The following is a 19,162-nucleotide window of genomic DNA, read 5'->3' as shown; positions in this document are numbered from 1 at the left end:
TGTGATTCTAAAGATGATATTTATATAATGGATATTTTTATTAAAATTAACAGATTTGAACTTTTTCACATACAACATTTATCACAATATAATAAAATATCTTTGTTTTAATCTCGTCCCAGACCTTTTATGTCCACAAATTTTTGTCTATGTAGTGCATCTACAATGTCAAAGTTACAGCTATGCTGAAGAACTATATTTTTTATATGAAACATTTTTCCAAATGCATAAATATCATTATTAATAAATGTATTTATTTATTGAATACCAGTGTCTTTTCTCGCCATATCTCCATTGCCATTTTGCGCCACGCCTTAAAGCAACATTAGATTATAGAGCCAAGCTGCATTTATTATAGACCAATATTCTATAATAATAATATAAAATAGAATTAAGTATAATAGAATAAAATACATATTATAATGGTTAATTCATTAAAGTATCATTATATGAAATACCAAGTATTCTATAATAATAGAATAGAATAGAATAGAATAATTGTTAATTTATTAAAGCAAAATTATATGATAGACCAAGTATTCTATAATAGAACATAATAGAATTGAATAGAATATACATATTATAATGGTTAATTTATTAGAACAACAGTTTATGATAGTTTAGGCATTCTAGAATAGAATAGAATAGAATAGAATAGAATAGAATAGAATAGAATAGACATATTATAATGGTTAATTTATAAGAATAACATTTTATGATAGATCAGGCAGTCTAGAATAGAAGAGAATAGAATAATGGTTCAATTATTAAAGCAACATTATATGATACATCAATCATTCTATAATAGAATAGAATAGAACAGAATAGAATATACATATTATAATGGTTAATTTATAAGAATAACATTTTATGATAGATGAGGCAGTCTAGAATAGAACAGAATAGAATAGAATAGAATAGAATTGAATAGAATAATCTTTGATTTATTAGAATTACATTTTATCTTAGATCAGGCATTCTATAATAGAATGGAATATAATAGAATAGAATAATGGTTCAATTATTAAAGCAACATTATATGATCAATCTTTCTATAATAGAATAGAATAGAACAGAATAGAATATACATATCATAATGGTAAATTTATTAGAATAACATTTTATGATAGATCAGGCAGTCTAAAACAGAACAGAATAGAATAGAATAGAATAGAATAGAATAATAGTTAATTTATTAGAATAACATTGTATCATAGATCAGGCATTCTATAATAGAATAGAATATAATAATGGTTAATTATTAAAATAATTCATTAAAGCAACATTATATGATAGATCAATCATTCTATAATAGAATAGAACAGAATACATATTCTAATGATTAATTTATTAAAGCAGCATTATATGATAAATCAAGCATTCTAATATAATAATATTCTAATATAATAATATTTGTTTATATAAAATATTAATATTAATAATATTTGTTTATTAAAGCAACATTATATGATAGGCCAAGTATTATATAATAAAAGAATAGAATAGAATAGAATAGAAGAACAGAATAGAATAGAATAGAATAGAATAGAATAGAATAGAATAATGGTTTATTCATTAAAGCAACATTATATGATAAATCAAACATTATATTATAATATAATATAATATATAAAGCATTCTATAATAATGAGAGTACCCTGTTCATTCAGTAAGACTCCACCGCAGGCCTCCTTCATGTTCAGAGCACCTCATATGTATAAAGCTGAGCTGAGAGCAGTAAAACTAGGCTGATTTTTATGCTTGATTTAATCTGCGAGCGTAATATGCACGGCTGAACTTCATGCATTTCACTGGCTCATTTAGGTGAAAAAAAAAGCAGTTCGTTTGACAGGCTCTTTGGTAGTGCACTTGAATATAGCTGACTGTAACTGCAGGAGCAGCGCTGCTATAAAGCACTGAATATTTTAAACACAATCATGCAAATCAAAGGATTATTTAGATTATAACCCATAATCACCCTCATTATGTTGTGCGATGTTTTTCAAATGACCTACACGGCACATTTGTGCACTTCAAGCTGATTACAAAAAGAAAGAGGTCACTTTGGCAAGAACAAAAAGGATCGGTCACTTGAAATGTATTTATACAGCAACAGTAAAAAGCAAACAACAGTATATTATTTGCTAGTTACAGTTTAGCTAAACGAGCAGTCACAGACAGTGTGTTGTGCATAGTAAGGTTGTGTCATGAGTGCTGACCTCTGGAGGTTTTCGACACGGGCCGGGACGGCACTGAGGCCGTTGCAGGACAGATAGAGCTCCGTCAGTGTCTGGATCTCACACAGCGACTCGGGGAAAACGCCCAGTCCATTGTGAGAAAGATTCAAGCTCCTCAGCTGGGCAAATCTGCGGAAAGATGCAGTGCTCTTAATGGACACGCTTATTTCCTGATGATATGACTCTATCATGAGACATGGGACACTTCTGCATAATGGATTTACAACAAATGCATTTAGAGTGCAAGTGAACATTTAGCAGAAGAAGCCTGACAAACTGTTTCTCTGCATATATAAAAGCACCAATTAGAAAAAAAAAAATCAGCATATAGCCAACACACAAACATACTGGATTTCAATCAGTCAATCATTCTGTTAAATTTAATTTACTTATTTATTAATAATAATTGATTTTAATACATGAAATTTCTGTAAAGAAGTGTCCTGGAGACAAATTAAGAAAAGAGACACGTCGAATGGAGACGTCAAACAGTTTTGATCAAAATATAGACAACATCTCTTCTGGGAGAGCATCTTTACTATTCCATGGGGAGATTTTCTTTTAGTAAATTTTGCAGGTGTGACAATCGACTAAAGGACAAGGAAAACATCAAACGCATTCTATAAATACGAAACACAAAAATTGAATAATTAAGTTTTATGCCATGTAAAATTTACCTCTACATCATCCTAAAATTCCAAAAGTAACATACAAGGTAGAATATTTATGTACACTATCATTCAAAAGCTATTGTTTATTTTTAAAATTAATACTTTTATTCAGCAAGGATGCATTAAATTAAGGAAGCCCGTTTCCACCACTGAATTACAAAAAAAAAAAAAAAAAAAAAAAAAAAGGTAATTGGGACTTGTTATCTAACAATTCTGACTCTTTTTTTTTTCTCTCAATTTCGAGTTTACACCTTGCAATTCTGACTTAAACTCACATTTCTGAGAATTCTTTTTCTCAGAATTGCAAGTTTATTTCTCAGTTGCGAGTTTGTATTGCAATTCTGACTTTATAACTCTCAGTTGTGAGTTTATCTCACAATTCAGAGAAAAACAAAGTCAGAATTGTGAGAAATAAACTCATATTTCCAAAAAAAAAAAAAGTCTGAATTTAGTTTTTTTTTTCCTCACAATTCTGACATTATTTCTTGCAATTGCGAGTTTATAACGCAATTCTGAGACAAAAGTCAGAATTAAGAGATATATGCTTATATTTGCGAGAAAAAAGTCGGAAATTAGGTTTTTTATCTCGTAAATCTGCCATCATTTCTTGCAACTGTGAGTTTATATAACACAATTTAGACAAAAGTCAGAACTACGAGAAAAAAAGAATAAAAGATAAAAAGATAAAAACTCGTATTTACAAAAAAAAGGCAGAATTGAGAGTTTTTATCTCACAAATCTGACATTATTTCTCACAATTGCAAGTTCATATAACGCAATTCTGAGAAAGAAAAAAAAAAATCAGAATTGCGAGAAAAAAAGAACAGTGAGATATAAACTTGTATTTGCAAGAAAAAAATTCAGAATGAAAGGTTTTTAACCTCACAATTCTGACATTACTTCTCGCCAATAGTTTATTTCACAATCGTCAGAAAAAAGTCAGAATTGCAAGATATAAACTTGTATTTGCAAGAAAAAAGTCCAAATTTAGGGTTTTTATCTCGTAATTCTGATATTAATTCTCACAATAGTGAGTTTATATCACCCAAAACAGGAAAAAGCCAGAACTGCGAGATATAAACTCGTATTTGTGAGAAAAAAGTCAGAAGGGTTTTAGGGTCATTTAGGGTTTTTATCTCATAATTCTGACATTATCTCTTGCAATTGCGAGTTTATATCATGCAGTTCTGATATATATATCAAGCAAAATTGAGAAAAGCCTCAGAATTGCGAGATATAAACTTGTATTTGAGAGAAAAAAAGTCCGAAATTAGGGGTTTTATCTTGTATTTCTGACATAATTTCTTGCAATTGTGAGTTTATATCATGCAGTTCTCAGAAAAAAGTCAGAATTGCAAGATATAAACACATTTGCGAGACAAAAGTTTTTATCTTGCAGTTCTGACATTATTTCTCACAGTTTTGAGTTTACATCACGGAATTCTGAGAAGAAAAAGAATTGTGAGATTAAAAGATGTAATAACCTTTTTTTTTTATTCAGTGGTGGAAACTGGCTTCCATATTAAATTGATCAGGGGCAACAGTAAAGACATTTATAATGTTACAAAATATATTTTTTAAAAATCTGTTCTTTTGAAAATTCCATTTATCAGAGTTTAAAAAAGCAGAAAAAAAAATGTTTTCAATATAATAATCAAAAATGTTTCCAGAGCAGCAAATCAGAATACTAGAATGAATAACTGAAAACTGGAGTAATAATGCTGAAAATTCAGCTTTGCAGCACAGGAATAAATTACACTTTAAAATATATTAAAATTAAAATCAGATTTTTAAAAGACCCCATTTATTATCAACGTATATAAATAAATAAATACATCTTCCAGTCAAAAACTGTAAGTCCGATCCCTCAGAACAGTAACAGCACACTTCTCCTCAACAACCAGCTTGTTTTTAAATCTCATTCATGTCTGTGGCACAAACAGTGTAGGACGAGCTGTGCTACAGTTAAATACAGAGGGTTATGGCTTTGCTCAAATCTATAAATATGAGCAACAGAAACAGTGATGCCTTAGCAAAGAGCACTAATAAAATAACCACTTGCGGTATACATAACTATTACTTTCAAAGTCTCTTGTTTCAAGCCGAGTGACATCATCGCATGCCTGTCCTGGTCTCTCCTGCCCGATTTCCCACACTCCTGTTTCCGGTAACTGGCTCAATGGCCTTTGTATCCTTGTTACCACAGGCAAACGACGCTGTCAGACGGAGCTCTTCATGGACGGATGACTGCCAAAGAGCGCTCGTCCGGCCCCGAGCGACCGCCTGACACCACAAGGCCCTGAGCGGGGCATCTCACAGCCACACTAAAATGACTACAGCACCAAACCTGAACATGAGAGGCTGCAGCTACACGTGGCTGCCAGTCAATGATGTGGATGGGAGGAAAGGCAATGACACAGCCGTGGAGGTGGCAGCCTGACTCAGAACATATGCTGAGATCTCTAACACACACACACACACACACACATCACCATCATCATCCTACGCATCCTGCACCGCCCACCACACACAGTTACTAAATATATGACACAGCTGAGACAAGCAAAGAGAGAGGGAGAGAGAGGGTGAGGGAGAGAGAGCTAGAGGAAGAAAAGACCAGAAAGGAGAGACGTAAAGGAGCAAAGCTTTCTGAAGTAGTAACATGGCAGAGAAGCTTCTTTCATGAGACAGAAACTGTATGGGTTACATTTTACCCCAAAATCAACACAAATAAAATAAGATGCTAAATCTGGAAATAATGGCAACATTTGTGAATGGAATTTTTACTAAATGAACGTTTGCACATTTTAAAGTTAAATAAATAAATAAACTTTGAATATATATTATACATTTAATATATATTTAATATATTAATATATATATATATATATATATATATATATATATATATATATATATATATATTTCCAGCTCTCTTTTTTTAATTTTAGACTTCGGTTTTAGTAATATTATTGTGCTTTTTATTAGTTTTTTAATATTTATTTTGCTTTATTTTTATTCTGGCTTTAATTTTAGGAGTACTTTAAGTTAGTTGATAAAAGCAACATTTCTAGATGTCACATTTTAAAAAAATTTGTAATATGTAACAATGTTAATTAGCTTCTGCATTTTTTGCAAGGTTAAAATAGATTTTTTTTAACGGAATATTGCAGTGAAGTGTTATTTTAGTATCATTAAAATATACTGTTACAGTTTTTAAATATTTTTAAATATTAATATTTTAAATTAAATATTTTAATTTAAATATTCTCACGTTAATTTTAAAGTGTCAATCATTTTTTTAATTTTATTTGTTAGTTTTAGTTTATTCAGTTTTAGTTACTTTAGTACTTTAAGATAAATGAAAAATGAAAAATAAGACAATTTTTGACATATTTTTATATTTAATTCCAGTTAACATTTGTTTTCAAGTAATACATGAAAAATAAATTATTTTTTTATTTTTCACATTTTGATATTAATTTTAGTTAATATTTGTTTTCAAGTAATACATGACAAATAAATATTTTATTTTATTTTTATATTTTTATATTATTTAATTCCAGTTAACATTTGTTTTCAAGTAATACATGAAAAATTAAAAAATATATATACATTTTATATTTTTATATGATTTAATTTCAGTTAACATTTGTTTTCAAGTAATACATGAAAAATAAATCTTTTATTTTATTTTTATATTTTTATATTATTTAATTCCAGCTAACATTTGTTTTCAAGTATGTTTTCATATTTTTTTCAAATGTTAAGCATATATATATATATATATATAAGTTGCTAACACTTTACAATAAGGTGTCATTTGTTAACATTAGTTAATGTATTAACTAAAATGAACAAACAATGAACAAAACATTCATTACAGTATGTATCAATCTTTGTTAGCGTTAGTAAATTAAAATACAGTTATTCATTGTTAGCTCACAGTGCATTAACTAATGTTAACAAACACAGCTTTTGATGTAATAATGCATTAGTTAATGTTGAAATGAACATGATTAAGATTATTAAATGCTGCATAATTATTGTTCATTCTTAGTTCATGTTAACTAAAGTAGTTAACTAATGTTTATGTTAATTAATAAAACCTCATTGTGAAGTGTTACCAAAAACTTTTTAAAGAAAAAAATAAAAATCAGGGACAATTTAGGCTTCTTATAGATTATATTTCTCTTGATTTTGGGATGAAACATAACCTGGACATTTCTTTTGCATAGAGAGATATACACGGCCTGTGTACTGCTGCGCCGCCATCTGATGACAAGCATACCGATCTAAACACTAATCATAGTTGATGATTTATGTGTAATAGCATTGTTCCTTATGTAAGTTCCCATTTGGTGATGCTCTTATTGCTTGTGTTTGCACAGAAGCGGCTGTCGTCGACATAAGTGCATGTACATGCCTAAATATATGCATAAGTTTGTGATTATGTAAAGAGCATTCAAGAAAGGTTTTTCTAAAGGCACACCTAGCAGAAAAACATTAGCTCTGTTCCTCTCTCTAATAAGCTTGAAGACTGTATCTAAAGCTGAATTCACCTGTTGAAGTTGACGAGTCCTCCAGGACCGTCCAGCCGCATGAAGTTGTGGCGCAGGTTGAGGTGTGTGACGTCCTGGCAGTAGAAGAGATACTCGGGCACTTCCTCCAGACTGTAGCAGGATAAATCCACCAGACTGATAGTTTGAGACACCACCTACAAAACACACACACTTCATCAACATCCCCACTCTTTACTCATCCATATGATGCTATATGGCCAATATCAAAATAAGGTTAGGCATGGCACGAAGCCTAATAATGGGGAAAAAAAAATCAGGGTACTGCAAGACCTTGGCTTGAATGGTTTATTGCTTGAATAAAATGGTGGAAAAAAGGTAAAAGACAACCAATGTTATGCAAATATTTATTTATTTAGTCTGTTATATATGTCTATTTAGCATATAGGTTATATAAACTGTTTTTCACGTGAGGTTTTACAGGGTTAATAAAAAATTGCTAAAGATCTCAGCGGTGACATCATCATTCAGGCACTGCAGCGGGAGCCAAACTCAAATGAGTGAAATGAAGCACGCTGTCATGACATCAGCGAGCCGGTTAATCCACAAGGACGGACTAATGCTAAGGGTCAATGATGTCATGGTAATATTTTGTGTTGAAATCTATTAATTAAAAAACAAAGAAATAAAATGCAATTCATGCAGACATTTACTGGAATACAGCTCTTCTGTGATGAACTTGTTTTCAATTTCTAAATTCAAATTAATTTCGGTTTTGTAGGACATAAAGTCAAAATGTCAAAATGGATTATAATGAAAGAAAGTTTTAAGAAGCCATAAAAGAGGAACAGAAGCAGTTTAGCATAATCTTTTGTTCATGTATATTATTTAAAGTGCTCCTATTAGGCCATTTTAAAGGTTGCTAATATTGTTTTATGAGACTCCTAAAACAGGTTTACATGTATGCAAGGTCAAAAAACACTTTAGTTTTCTCCAAAAATAGATTATATTTTACCTCATTTCTAAACGATTTGTAAACGACTCATGCGAAGCAGTTCGAAGAATCAGTCTCTCTAAACCCCTCCTCTCCGTGAGCCCTCACTGCTGTGATTGGTCAGATGATGCAGTCCTTTATGATTGGTTTACCGCGTACAGCGCACGTCGGAAAACGATACGCCCATTGCCGTAACTGAATGACAGCCCTGGAGTCTTGTCAATACATAGAAAAGATGGCATTGATTTTACCATACCAATTCGAGCCGGAGTTTGACAATGAAACGGTTGAAGTAAGCACGGTCTACCGTGGAAAGTGCTCGCAATTTGCTTATGTTAACGAACCGGGCACATCTTGTAAACTTCAACACTGTATAATGCATTTAGCAGCTTTCACATCGAACACGATTTGAACTTTGAGAGCGTCTTGCGCACCAGTGGTGCTCTCCGCTGCGCGTGCACTTTGGTCGACGCAGAAACAAGCTGTCACAAGCAATTGAAATGAATGGGTTTCATAGACAGACAGTCTATGAACGCTTTCCGCATTCGGTGTGAAAGCCGCTTCGTGCGCCATCCTATATCATTACTCCAACTAATGAGACAGACAGACAGTCAAGCTGCGTCAATCACAAACAGAAGCGTGATTTAGCCGGTTAGCAAGACATGTGCAGGGTTGTTGCACAACATAACATACACAACTACGTATTTTGAACGATTGCTAGAAAATACAATCTTTGTAGATTCATCTTTTGGAAGTGAATATAAAACAAATTTACTCTCACAGCGTAGGATACAGCATCTTCTTGACATGACGTAAACCACATGGAAATTTTACAGTTTGTGGGCGGGCAAGTTGTTTGTGACGTAGAACGTGGGCGGGCATTATGCAAATGTGTTACTTCGTGACATGTGGCCGTAACAGAAGAAGATTCGAATTCCTGACCACTCGTTCAGGCGATTGTAAACTGACTCTTTTTTTGATAAACAATAACTATTTATCGTGCACTGTCGGCTTCACAACTTTGTAGATGGTTTATGTTCACATACAGCTACATGACACACTGCATGAAAGGTCATATTTGAAAAGGCAAAATAGAAGCACTTAGAAGCAAATAAGAGGTCAAAACAGAAACGTAAATTTACCTTAGAAATGACTAATATTACCACAAACAAACTCTGAAAATTAATGAAATTAATTAAAAAGAATAATAATTTGTTACCAAACATATTTGCGTTAAAATACTATTAATATTACCATAAATCACAAATAATACTGTTTCATGTGCTTTTGTATTTTATAGCTACTTAAGAATTTCTTTCATTATAATCATAAAACATTTTGACTTCATGTCCTACTCTAAAAATTCATATTTTTTTTAAGAAATCATTTTTACTTTATTTGAATGTATTCGAGGTGTTATAACCGTTTTACTTAGTCACACCACTGTATTTTCATAGTTACATAACGTTTGATGTTTTAATATTTAAAAAATAACAACAAAACCCTAATTTTCCAAAAAAATAAATAAAACAAATAAAAATAATTTAGTATTATTTATATACTATTAAAATATTTATTAATATTTAGAATGAACTTTTATCATTTTTTGTTTTAGTTTAAGTAATTTTGTTAAGTGCTTATGAGATTTACTTTATAAAATAGTTAAAAAAAGCTCTTTTTTTTAACATTTTTAATTTTCGTTCAGGATAAAGTTTTTATACACTGCCGTTCAAAAGTATGAGATCAGTAAGACTTGTGACTTAGACTCTTATGCTCATCATGCGTGCATTTATTTGATCAAAAATACAGAAAAAAAACTATTATATTGTAAAATATTATTATAATTAAAATAACAGTTTTCTATTTTAATATACTTTCAAATATAATTTATTCCTGTGGTGTATAGCTGGATTTTCAGCATCATTACCTCAGTCTTCAGTGTCACATGATCCTTCAGAAATCTTTCTAATATGCTGATTTATTATAAATGTTGAAAACAGTTGTGCTGCTTAATATGTTTTTGGAAAATCTTTACATAAAAACAATATAAAAAAAACATTTAAATATTTGGGTTCAGTACATTTTTTAATTTCTTTTTCTGAAAGAAATGAATACCTTTATCCAGCAAGGATGTGTTAAATTGATAAAAAGTGTTTGTAGCCTTTGTCATTGCTGTAAGTTGTTAGATTTCCATTTTGAATAAACGCATTTTATTAAAGAATCCTGATAAAAGAATCACAGGTTCCAAAATAATATTAAGCTCACAGTTTCCAACACTGATAATAAATCAGCATCAGAATTTTCGGAAAGACCTTTTTTCTTCTTCTGTTAATTTCTATGTTGGGCACAAGAGACTTCGTTAAAAAAAATGACAAATAAAGTCTTTTGAATGGCAGTGTATAATATCGTTCATTTTAGCATTAACTGACAAAAAGGATATTTAATCGTTTCAGTTTTAGCTTTTGTCAGTGACTTGGATTGGATTGAAAGGTTCCTTTATAACCGAGTCAATCGGACCTCACAGCACAACGGCTGTTGCGACGCACATTAAATACACTCACACACTCGACAAAGCCTCTCTCTTTCTCATTTATCATGCCACCTCAAACAGCCCTTTACCTCAGGATCACCCTCGCACACAATTGTTCAGAATGCGTTTTGCATTATTCAGGACGGTTCTGGTGTAGGGGAGCTCGCTGTGCTCTCCAGAGATGGTCAGACCTCATTAGACTCCAGAGACGCAGCCGGAGTTTGGAATGCCAATTAATTAGGTGATTAAGACAAATGAGGACCAACAGAGCGCAGAGAAACCAAACACAAAAGCAAACATACAAGTGCAAGACAATAAATGTGTGTGCTCAAAACACAAATGAAAACACAGACAGCTGTTTCAGCAAAGCTGTTCACTGCGGGCGGTGGGTACGGCGCGTCCCTCCGAACGGAAAATACAAACACGTACGGTCTGTAAGGCGTTTTTTATTGAAAAATTGAAAGAAGAGAAAACACAGATCGCCTGCTGAATCACTGTGGGTTTGCTAATGAAATCTTCATGCTTGTCTAGATTAGATAAAGCACAATCACTCACTTTAGAAGCCTGCCGATGCCAGCGCTGGTAGTCGGCCAGCGTGTCAAAGTTAACGTAGTAGGTCTGGGCCTGCGGTCCGGCCGAGCTGAACATCAGACAGTGCTGCCTCCGCTTCACCTCCTCCACCTGAGCCAAGAAAGCAGGATGTCAACAGTTTGTAATGGAGACACTACATGCTTTGAGAAAACACTTCCATGTCATGAAACATCCGTAAATCCTGCACTTTATCTTCAGAAGCGTTCATTCTGTCAATCAAAATATTTATTGACTTGGTAATCATATGCTCTTAAAAGAATAAAGTAATCCACACAACTCTAGTTCATCAATTAATATCATGAGAAGCAAAAAGTTGCATGTTTGTAAGAAACAAATCCATCATTAAGGCATTTTAACTCTAAAGCGTGAATTGTAGTCAAAATAAAATAGTCCATAATCCATAATGAAGCTTCCTCCAGTGACAAAGTCCATCTCCTGTTGTCCTCTCACATCAAAATCCACCCACATATTTATTTCAAAACTGTTTTGGCTTGTAAAAAGTGCTTGAACTGTGCATATTTTTCTCCTGATTCAGAAAACATGACAACTTTTTCAGTGGAGAAAGCAATATTATGGATATAGGGCTTTAGCTGGAGGCAATGGTTTGAAGTTAAAAACATCTTAATGATGGATTTGTTTCTGACAAACATTCAGCCTTTTGTTTCTCAAGATGTTAACTGATGTACTGGAGTTGCTTGTGGATTATTGTGATGTTTTTATCAGCTGTTTGGACTCTCATTCTGCAGTGGATCCATTGGTGGGCAAGTGATGATTTGCTAATAGACACTTGCTTTCATGTTAATTGCAATTATTATAGTGCTTTTCTGACCCACTTAAGATGGAATTAATTACATCCATGCTTGAAATTTCATAATTACTTTTGCTATCTTTGAAACTTTAGTTTCATTTACATTTAGTACAGAAATTTAGTACATGTAAAATATATTACATTTTAAAATTTGAAAAGTTTTTGAACAGTAAGAATTTTAATGTTTTTCAAGCCTGCATTTGTTTCATCCAAAATAAAGCAAATTTAAAATAACTGTTTTCTGTTTGAATATATTATAAAATGCAATTTATTCCTGTGATTTCAAAGCTGAATTATTAGCATCATTAATTCGGTCACATCATCCTTCAAAAATCATTCTAATATTCTGAATTGCTTTCAAAAACATTTATTATTATTATTATTATTATTATTATTATTATTACTATTACTATTATGTTGAAAACAGCTGAGTATTTCTTTTTTTTTTGTTTCTTGCACAGCAAATCAACATATTAGACTGATTTCTGAATGATTATGTAACACCAAAGACTGGAGTAATTGTGCTGAAAATTTAGATTTGCTCACAGGAATAAATTAGATTTTAAAATATATTCAAATAGAAAACATATATTTCAAATAGAATATATTTCAAATAGTACAATTTCAAATAGTAAATACAGTAAAAAAAAAAAAAAAAAAGTAAGTAAATAAATAAATAAATAAATGAGTAAAAAATTTCAAATAGTAAAATATTTCACAATATTACTTTTTTTTCTGCATTTTGGATTAAATAAATTAAGCCTTCTAAGAGACTTCTTAAAAAACATTAAAAATCTTTTGACTGGCAGTGTACATTAAATTACACTTCCATTTAAAAGTTTGAAATCAGTAAGGTTTTCGATGTTTTAAAAAAAAAATCTGATCTGTTTGATCAGAAACACAGAATAAAAATTGTAATATTGTGAAATATTATTACAATTTAAAATAATGGTTTTCTATTTTAACATTCTTTAAAATGTAATTTATTTATCTGATGCAAAACTGAATTTTCAGCATCATTACTCCAGTATTCAGTGTCTCATGATCCTGCAGAAATCAGTCTAATATGCTGCTTTATTATCAACTTTTTGGAACCTATGATACATTTTTTTAGGAATCTTTGATGAATAGAATGTTAAAAAGAACAGCATTTATTCAAAATACAAATATTTTCTAACATCTGAAGTCTTTACTATCAATTTTTATCAATTTAACACCTTTGGTGAATGAAAGTATTGATTTCTTTTAGGAAAAAAAAATCTACTGACTTTTAAACGGTATTGTATATTGTTACAAAAGATTTTTATTTCAAATAAATGCTGTTCTTTTAAACTTTCTATTCATCAAAGAATGCTGGAAAAAAAAAATAAAAAAAATCACAGTTTCAAAAAAAGTATTAAGCAACACATCATTTTCCAACATTGATAATAAATCATCACTAGACTGATTTCTGAAGGATCATGTGGCACTAATGACTGGAGTAATGATGCTGAAAATTCAGCTTTGCATCACAGAAATAAATCATATTTTAAATTATATTAAAATAGTAAACCATTTTTTTTAAATTGCAATAATATTTCACAATATTACTGTTTTTTCTGTATTTTCGATCAAATAAAATGCACCCTTGCATAATTTGCATAACAAATCTTACTGATCCCAAACTTTTGAACGACAATTACAAATTACAATTAAGAACATTACTTTTTAAAACTAATAGTTTCTCTACTGCTTAGTAAAATCCTGCTTTGGATGATTTAAAAATTCAATTTTTTTTAACTAACAAATTCATGCAAGTGCTTTAACAAAAACACATTTCTGCTTGTAAACCCTCTGGGCCGCTCAACTGCTATTACTGTAAATTGAAGCTGAAATGATTGTAAACTGAAAGTATTGTGTGTGGTATTGACAGCATGCCACACATACTGTCCACAGACATTTGCCTCAAAACAACCCAGAATGTTCCTTTAACACACGCTGGAGAGAAAGGACTGATTGTCGTGCATCTCTCTCTCTTCCCTCCTCATCGTCATTCATTCACAGCTGTGTTGATGCATCTGCTCTCTGTTATCTGTTCCTGGAGCCCGGGGTGTGTATGTGTGTGTGTGTGGGTGTCTGTGGACCCCTACCTTCCCACCAACCAGGGGTAGGATGTGCATCTTGCCGGTCAGGCTGTCCTTGACAGAGGCCACGATGAGACTCGTCCCGCAGAGAATGACCTGCCGCTCGGCCCATTTATGGAGCTGCGTCTTTCCCTTCCTGACGCTGAACACACCCTTCAGAAGAGTGCGCTCCTGCTGGTCTGCGTTCACTGGTTTCTCTGTGAAAACACACATGAATATATGTTAGAGTACTGATAGAATTTATCAAACTAAACAGGTATATTTTCCCACACAGAAGTCGATCCTACTACGCAAAGGTGTTATTAGAAAGTTTTGATGTAGAGGTCAATGGGTCAAAAGTATCCTTTTTAAAGCCTTTTAAAACACATGTGACAAGTTCTTAGCAACGCACACTTTGTGTTCATGTTGGTTTTGTATAGTTTTGGATAGTTTCCATCAAATTTTCATGAAAAGTTTAAATTTAATGAGTCTAAAATTGTCAGGTGGAGCAAACCATCAACTCAAATAAACTTTTTTAAATACTTTTACATTAAAAGATGCTTAAAATGTTATTTAAATACTGGTAACACTTTACAATAAGGTCTCATTAGTTTACATTAGTTAACAGCATTAGTTAACATGAACTAACAATGAAAAATGCTGCCAAAGCATTTATTAATCTTAGTTAACATTAATTTTAACATTAATAAGTACTAATACATTATTAAAAATTATGAATAAAAACAGTAACACTACAAAAAGGTGTCACTTGTTAACACTGATGTATTAACTAATATAAAAGAACAATGAACAATACGTTTATTACACTATTTATTAATCTTTGTTAATGTTAGTAAATAATAATAGTCGTTCATTGTTTTTTCATGTTAGTTCATGTTAGTTAACAGTGCGTTAAGTAACATTAACAAACGCAACCTGTGATTTTAAAAATGCATTAGTAAATACTGAAGTTAACATTAAGATTCGTAAATGCTATAGAAGTATTGTTCGTTCTCAGTTCATCTTAACTAATGTAATTAATTTATGTTAACTAATGAACCTTACTGTAAAGTGTTACCATAAAAACATTGATAAAAATAATTTTAAAAAGTTGTATCTGGTAGCATTTGCTATTTAATAGAAGTGAGTTAACATTAACATAAATACTGTAATGAATGTATTACTCACTGATAGTTAATGTTGGTTAATACATTAACTAATGTTATCTAATGTATCCTTATTGTAACTGTTACCAAAATACTTACAATTATTGAGTATTATTAAGTATATTAAGTAAAGTTATTAAAAGTACTATTAATTTTGTGAATTATTATGTTTTGGAGAGCCACATTAGATTTGATAACCTAAACTAACCCTTAACCAACCAATTGCACAAGAGGTGTTTTTGTTTGTTTGTTTGTTTTATGGTTGCACGACATTGATTCTCCTTACACATGTTTTTCAAATGTTCTTAAAAAATTAATCATAAATAATTTAAAAAATATTAATAATAATAATAAAAGATTATGCCAAACTACATAATAAAAATTAATATAATATATGATAAAATACGTTTTTTCATCTATTTTTCTCATTATGACGTCAGAATAGATGCTTCACACTCGAAGCCTCTCAAAAATATTAAAATGAGTTTCAATTCAAATCATGCAAGACATTCTCAAAATAGAAGTGCCTGTATGTATCAGTTGTACTTTTTAAATAAATTAATATTTACAAAATAAATGTGCGTTGTCACTGATCCTTTTTTCCATGTTTAAAGGAAAGGAGAAATAATTAATCTTTCATTCAGCAGAAAGTGGAGTAGATTTATTTAGATATACATTTATACATTTATATTAGATTTTTTGCAATATATATTTTTAACAGCCCTGGTGTGTGACATTACATCATGCTGCTCATTTACAATACAGACAACGTGGTTATTATTAACTAAAACTAACTCTAATATCATTTATGGAAACTGAAATAAAGCTAAAATGAAATTAGATAAGAACTTAAACATTAGAAATGTTGCTTAGGCAACTAACTGGAATAAGCTGAAGTAATAAAATTATTAAAAAATAAAACTGAAATATAAATACGCGCTTTTATTTAATTTTAATAATATAATGTAATAGCATACAAATCATACTAAAATAGCAAACACTGGTTTTGAAGGGTCTAAAGTAATTTGCATACTAGTGTATAGAGTTGACAGAGCTTCCTAAGGAGTAACCGTCCGTACATCACACACAGATTGATGTGCTAATGAAGTCCATATGTAGTGTGAAGTGTGAGCTCACGGTGGGACGTAGAAAACGGGTGAATAGGGCTGCCAGTAAACCATGTCACATGTATCGGTCAGCTCATAGTAATTCACACACACACACACACCCTCCATGAGCAGCACCAAGTATGGAGAGTAATGTCGTACATCAGATCCAGCTCGATCATTAACCAGTATAGCTTGTAACTGTAGATCAGCTCAATAGCATGAAAAATTTTCAGTGCATTAACAAGATACATTATGCAAAAGTTAACTGTTGTTAACTAATCATATTATATCTTGAAATCAGTGGAAACTTTACCAAACTTTGGATTTTAATAGTGAAGTATGTAATATTCTGGATGTTAAAATATTCTCGCCTGAGATGCATAGAGCGTCTGTAAGTCAAGCATGTGTAGGTTGACCTCATGAAGAGTGTAAACGTGCTGCTTTCAAAACACTGTTCGGTTTGTTTGAGTTGTCCGACGTGTCAAATTCTGACTCGAGCGCTGGTGTGAGTTTGGGTGGGAGCACCTGCGGTAAACCACTTAGACGAGGAACTGTATGTTTAATGCATACTGTGCACACTGTGCATTGTGTAATTCCTGTGAAATAGCCTGTGAAAGCATTCTACATGCTTAAACGTTAAAGAATAACATGTCACATGACCTCATTATGTTGCATGTTACTAGTCATCGTTACATCTCAGAAATAAATAATTATAACTTTTGTATTAAAAAACAGAAGGTTTATATAATGGTAAATCTGCTACATACACTACAATTCAATTCAAGTTTATTTGTCTAGCACTTTTCACAATGCGTGTTTTTATATTGCGGTGTCAAAGCAGCTTAACAGAAAATGTTTGTTTCAATGTTACACTAGACTATTTTGGTAATATTTTCGCATTTTAAATCATTACATAATGTTTTTTTAAATTAAAATAGCATTATAAAAACATTAAATTATTACAGAAATTGTAAACAAGTAACTATCAACCTAAAAATCAGTCAACAATGATAGTGATTCAGTAAAATCATTTAATGAAGGACTCTAGATTAATTTATTTTAGTATTATTTATACACTATTATAGTATTTTATTAATATTTTAAATTAGATTTTAATTTTTAGATTGTGTATTTTAAGTTAAAATTGTATTTTTAAGTTGTAATAATATAATAATAAGTTTCATGCATTTGTAATTTGTAATAATTTTTCTATATTTTTCTATATTGCTTTATTTTATTTATTTTGTTTATTTCATTGTTATATTTTTAATGGTGTTTTACTGTAAATTTCACAGAATTCTTTTTTAAAACACATTTTTACATATTGATTACCTTTGCGTATGGAGGATCAAACCTTCAGAAATAAAATAAAATAAAATAAAATAAAATAATAAAAATTCATGCAATAATTGAAAATAAATATGTGATGAAACAAATATAGATAATTTGTAATAAAATTTATTCCTGAATTGATTACCTTTGTTTATTTCCTTTATGTATTATTTTCTGTATTTATTTTGTCATTTTAACCTTTATTTACTTATTCTTTCATTTATTGTTTATGTTTATTTATTCATATATTCATTATACATGTATTTATTCATGCATTTTTTTATTTTAAACATTTATTATTCCCATTTAATACTTATATTTTAATGAAATTTCTCATCTAGTGAAAAAATGTCATGGGGGGGGTGTCATGATTATATTTATTTATTTATTTATTTAGCATTTTGAACAGTGCTGCTATTGATAACTAAAAATATGAATATAATAAATGACAAAATTAATTTAAATGGAGCTAAAATAAAATAAAATAAAATAAAATAATACAATACATATGCATGTATGTATTCATGAATTGTGATTAATTTTGCTTTAAATATTTAAAATTTTAGTCTGCTTATTGTTACAGCCAGAATTTGAATGTTGCTGCATCCCTATAAAAATGTTTTAGTAACACATATGCATTTTAAACTAAAAATTCCCAGTTAATTTAGTGGGGAAAAAATGTCATGATTATTTTGCACTAGATTCTGACTGTATTTTCCATCTTGCTTTAAACAATTTACATTTACTTGGCAACATGGCTGTCAAGATTAAGATTCCTTTAAAAAAAACACTTTTTCCAAAGCATAAATAAATGGTTATTAAATTTGATCAAAAGCTTGGAAAGAATACTGATATATCATTTCCAACTCACCACCCTGTCCTCACATGCACTGACACATACACGTGCAGTGGCACTAAATGAGCAAAACGTCACCAAACACATTTCCATCCAACATCTAAGAAAAGTACAAGCCTGTCTAGTCAGCAGAGATCTGACCGCACGTCTCTGCTCATTCTGCTGCATGGCCACCTCAATGAGTCATGGGAATCAGTGACACGAAAGCTCATCACACACCAATGCCAAAGTGCTGACGCCAAATGA

At 30.7% G+C, this 19,162-nt stretch overlaps 1 protein-coding gene across 1 annotated transcript in view; it reads right to left on the bottom strand.

Moving 5' to 3' along the window:
* Window positions 1-19,162, bottom strand: part of phlpp2 (PH domain and leucine rich repeat protein phosphatase 2) — a 91,851-nt gene that overhangs the window by 27,344 nt on the left and 45,345 nt on the right. The window contains 4 exon segments of the mRNA XM_051114432.1: window positions 2,220-2,366; window positions 7,471-7,625; window positions 11,508-11,633; window positions 14,481-14,671. Coding sequence (XP_050970389.1) covers window positions 2,220-2,366; window positions 7,471-7,625; window positions 11,508-11,633; window positions 14,481-14,671 — 619 coding nt within the window.

This window comes from Labeo rohita, chromosome 7, assembly GCF_022985175.1.
Source record: "Labeo rohita strain BAU-BD-2019 chromosome 7, IGBB_LRoh.1.0, whole genome shotgun sequence".
Lineage (NCBI taxonomy): Eukaryota > Metazoa > Chordata > Actinopteri > Cypriniformes > Cyprinidae > Labeo > Labeo rohita.
Note: the sequence above shows the minus strand (reverse complement) of the source record. Positions and strands in the feature narration are given on the sequence as shown.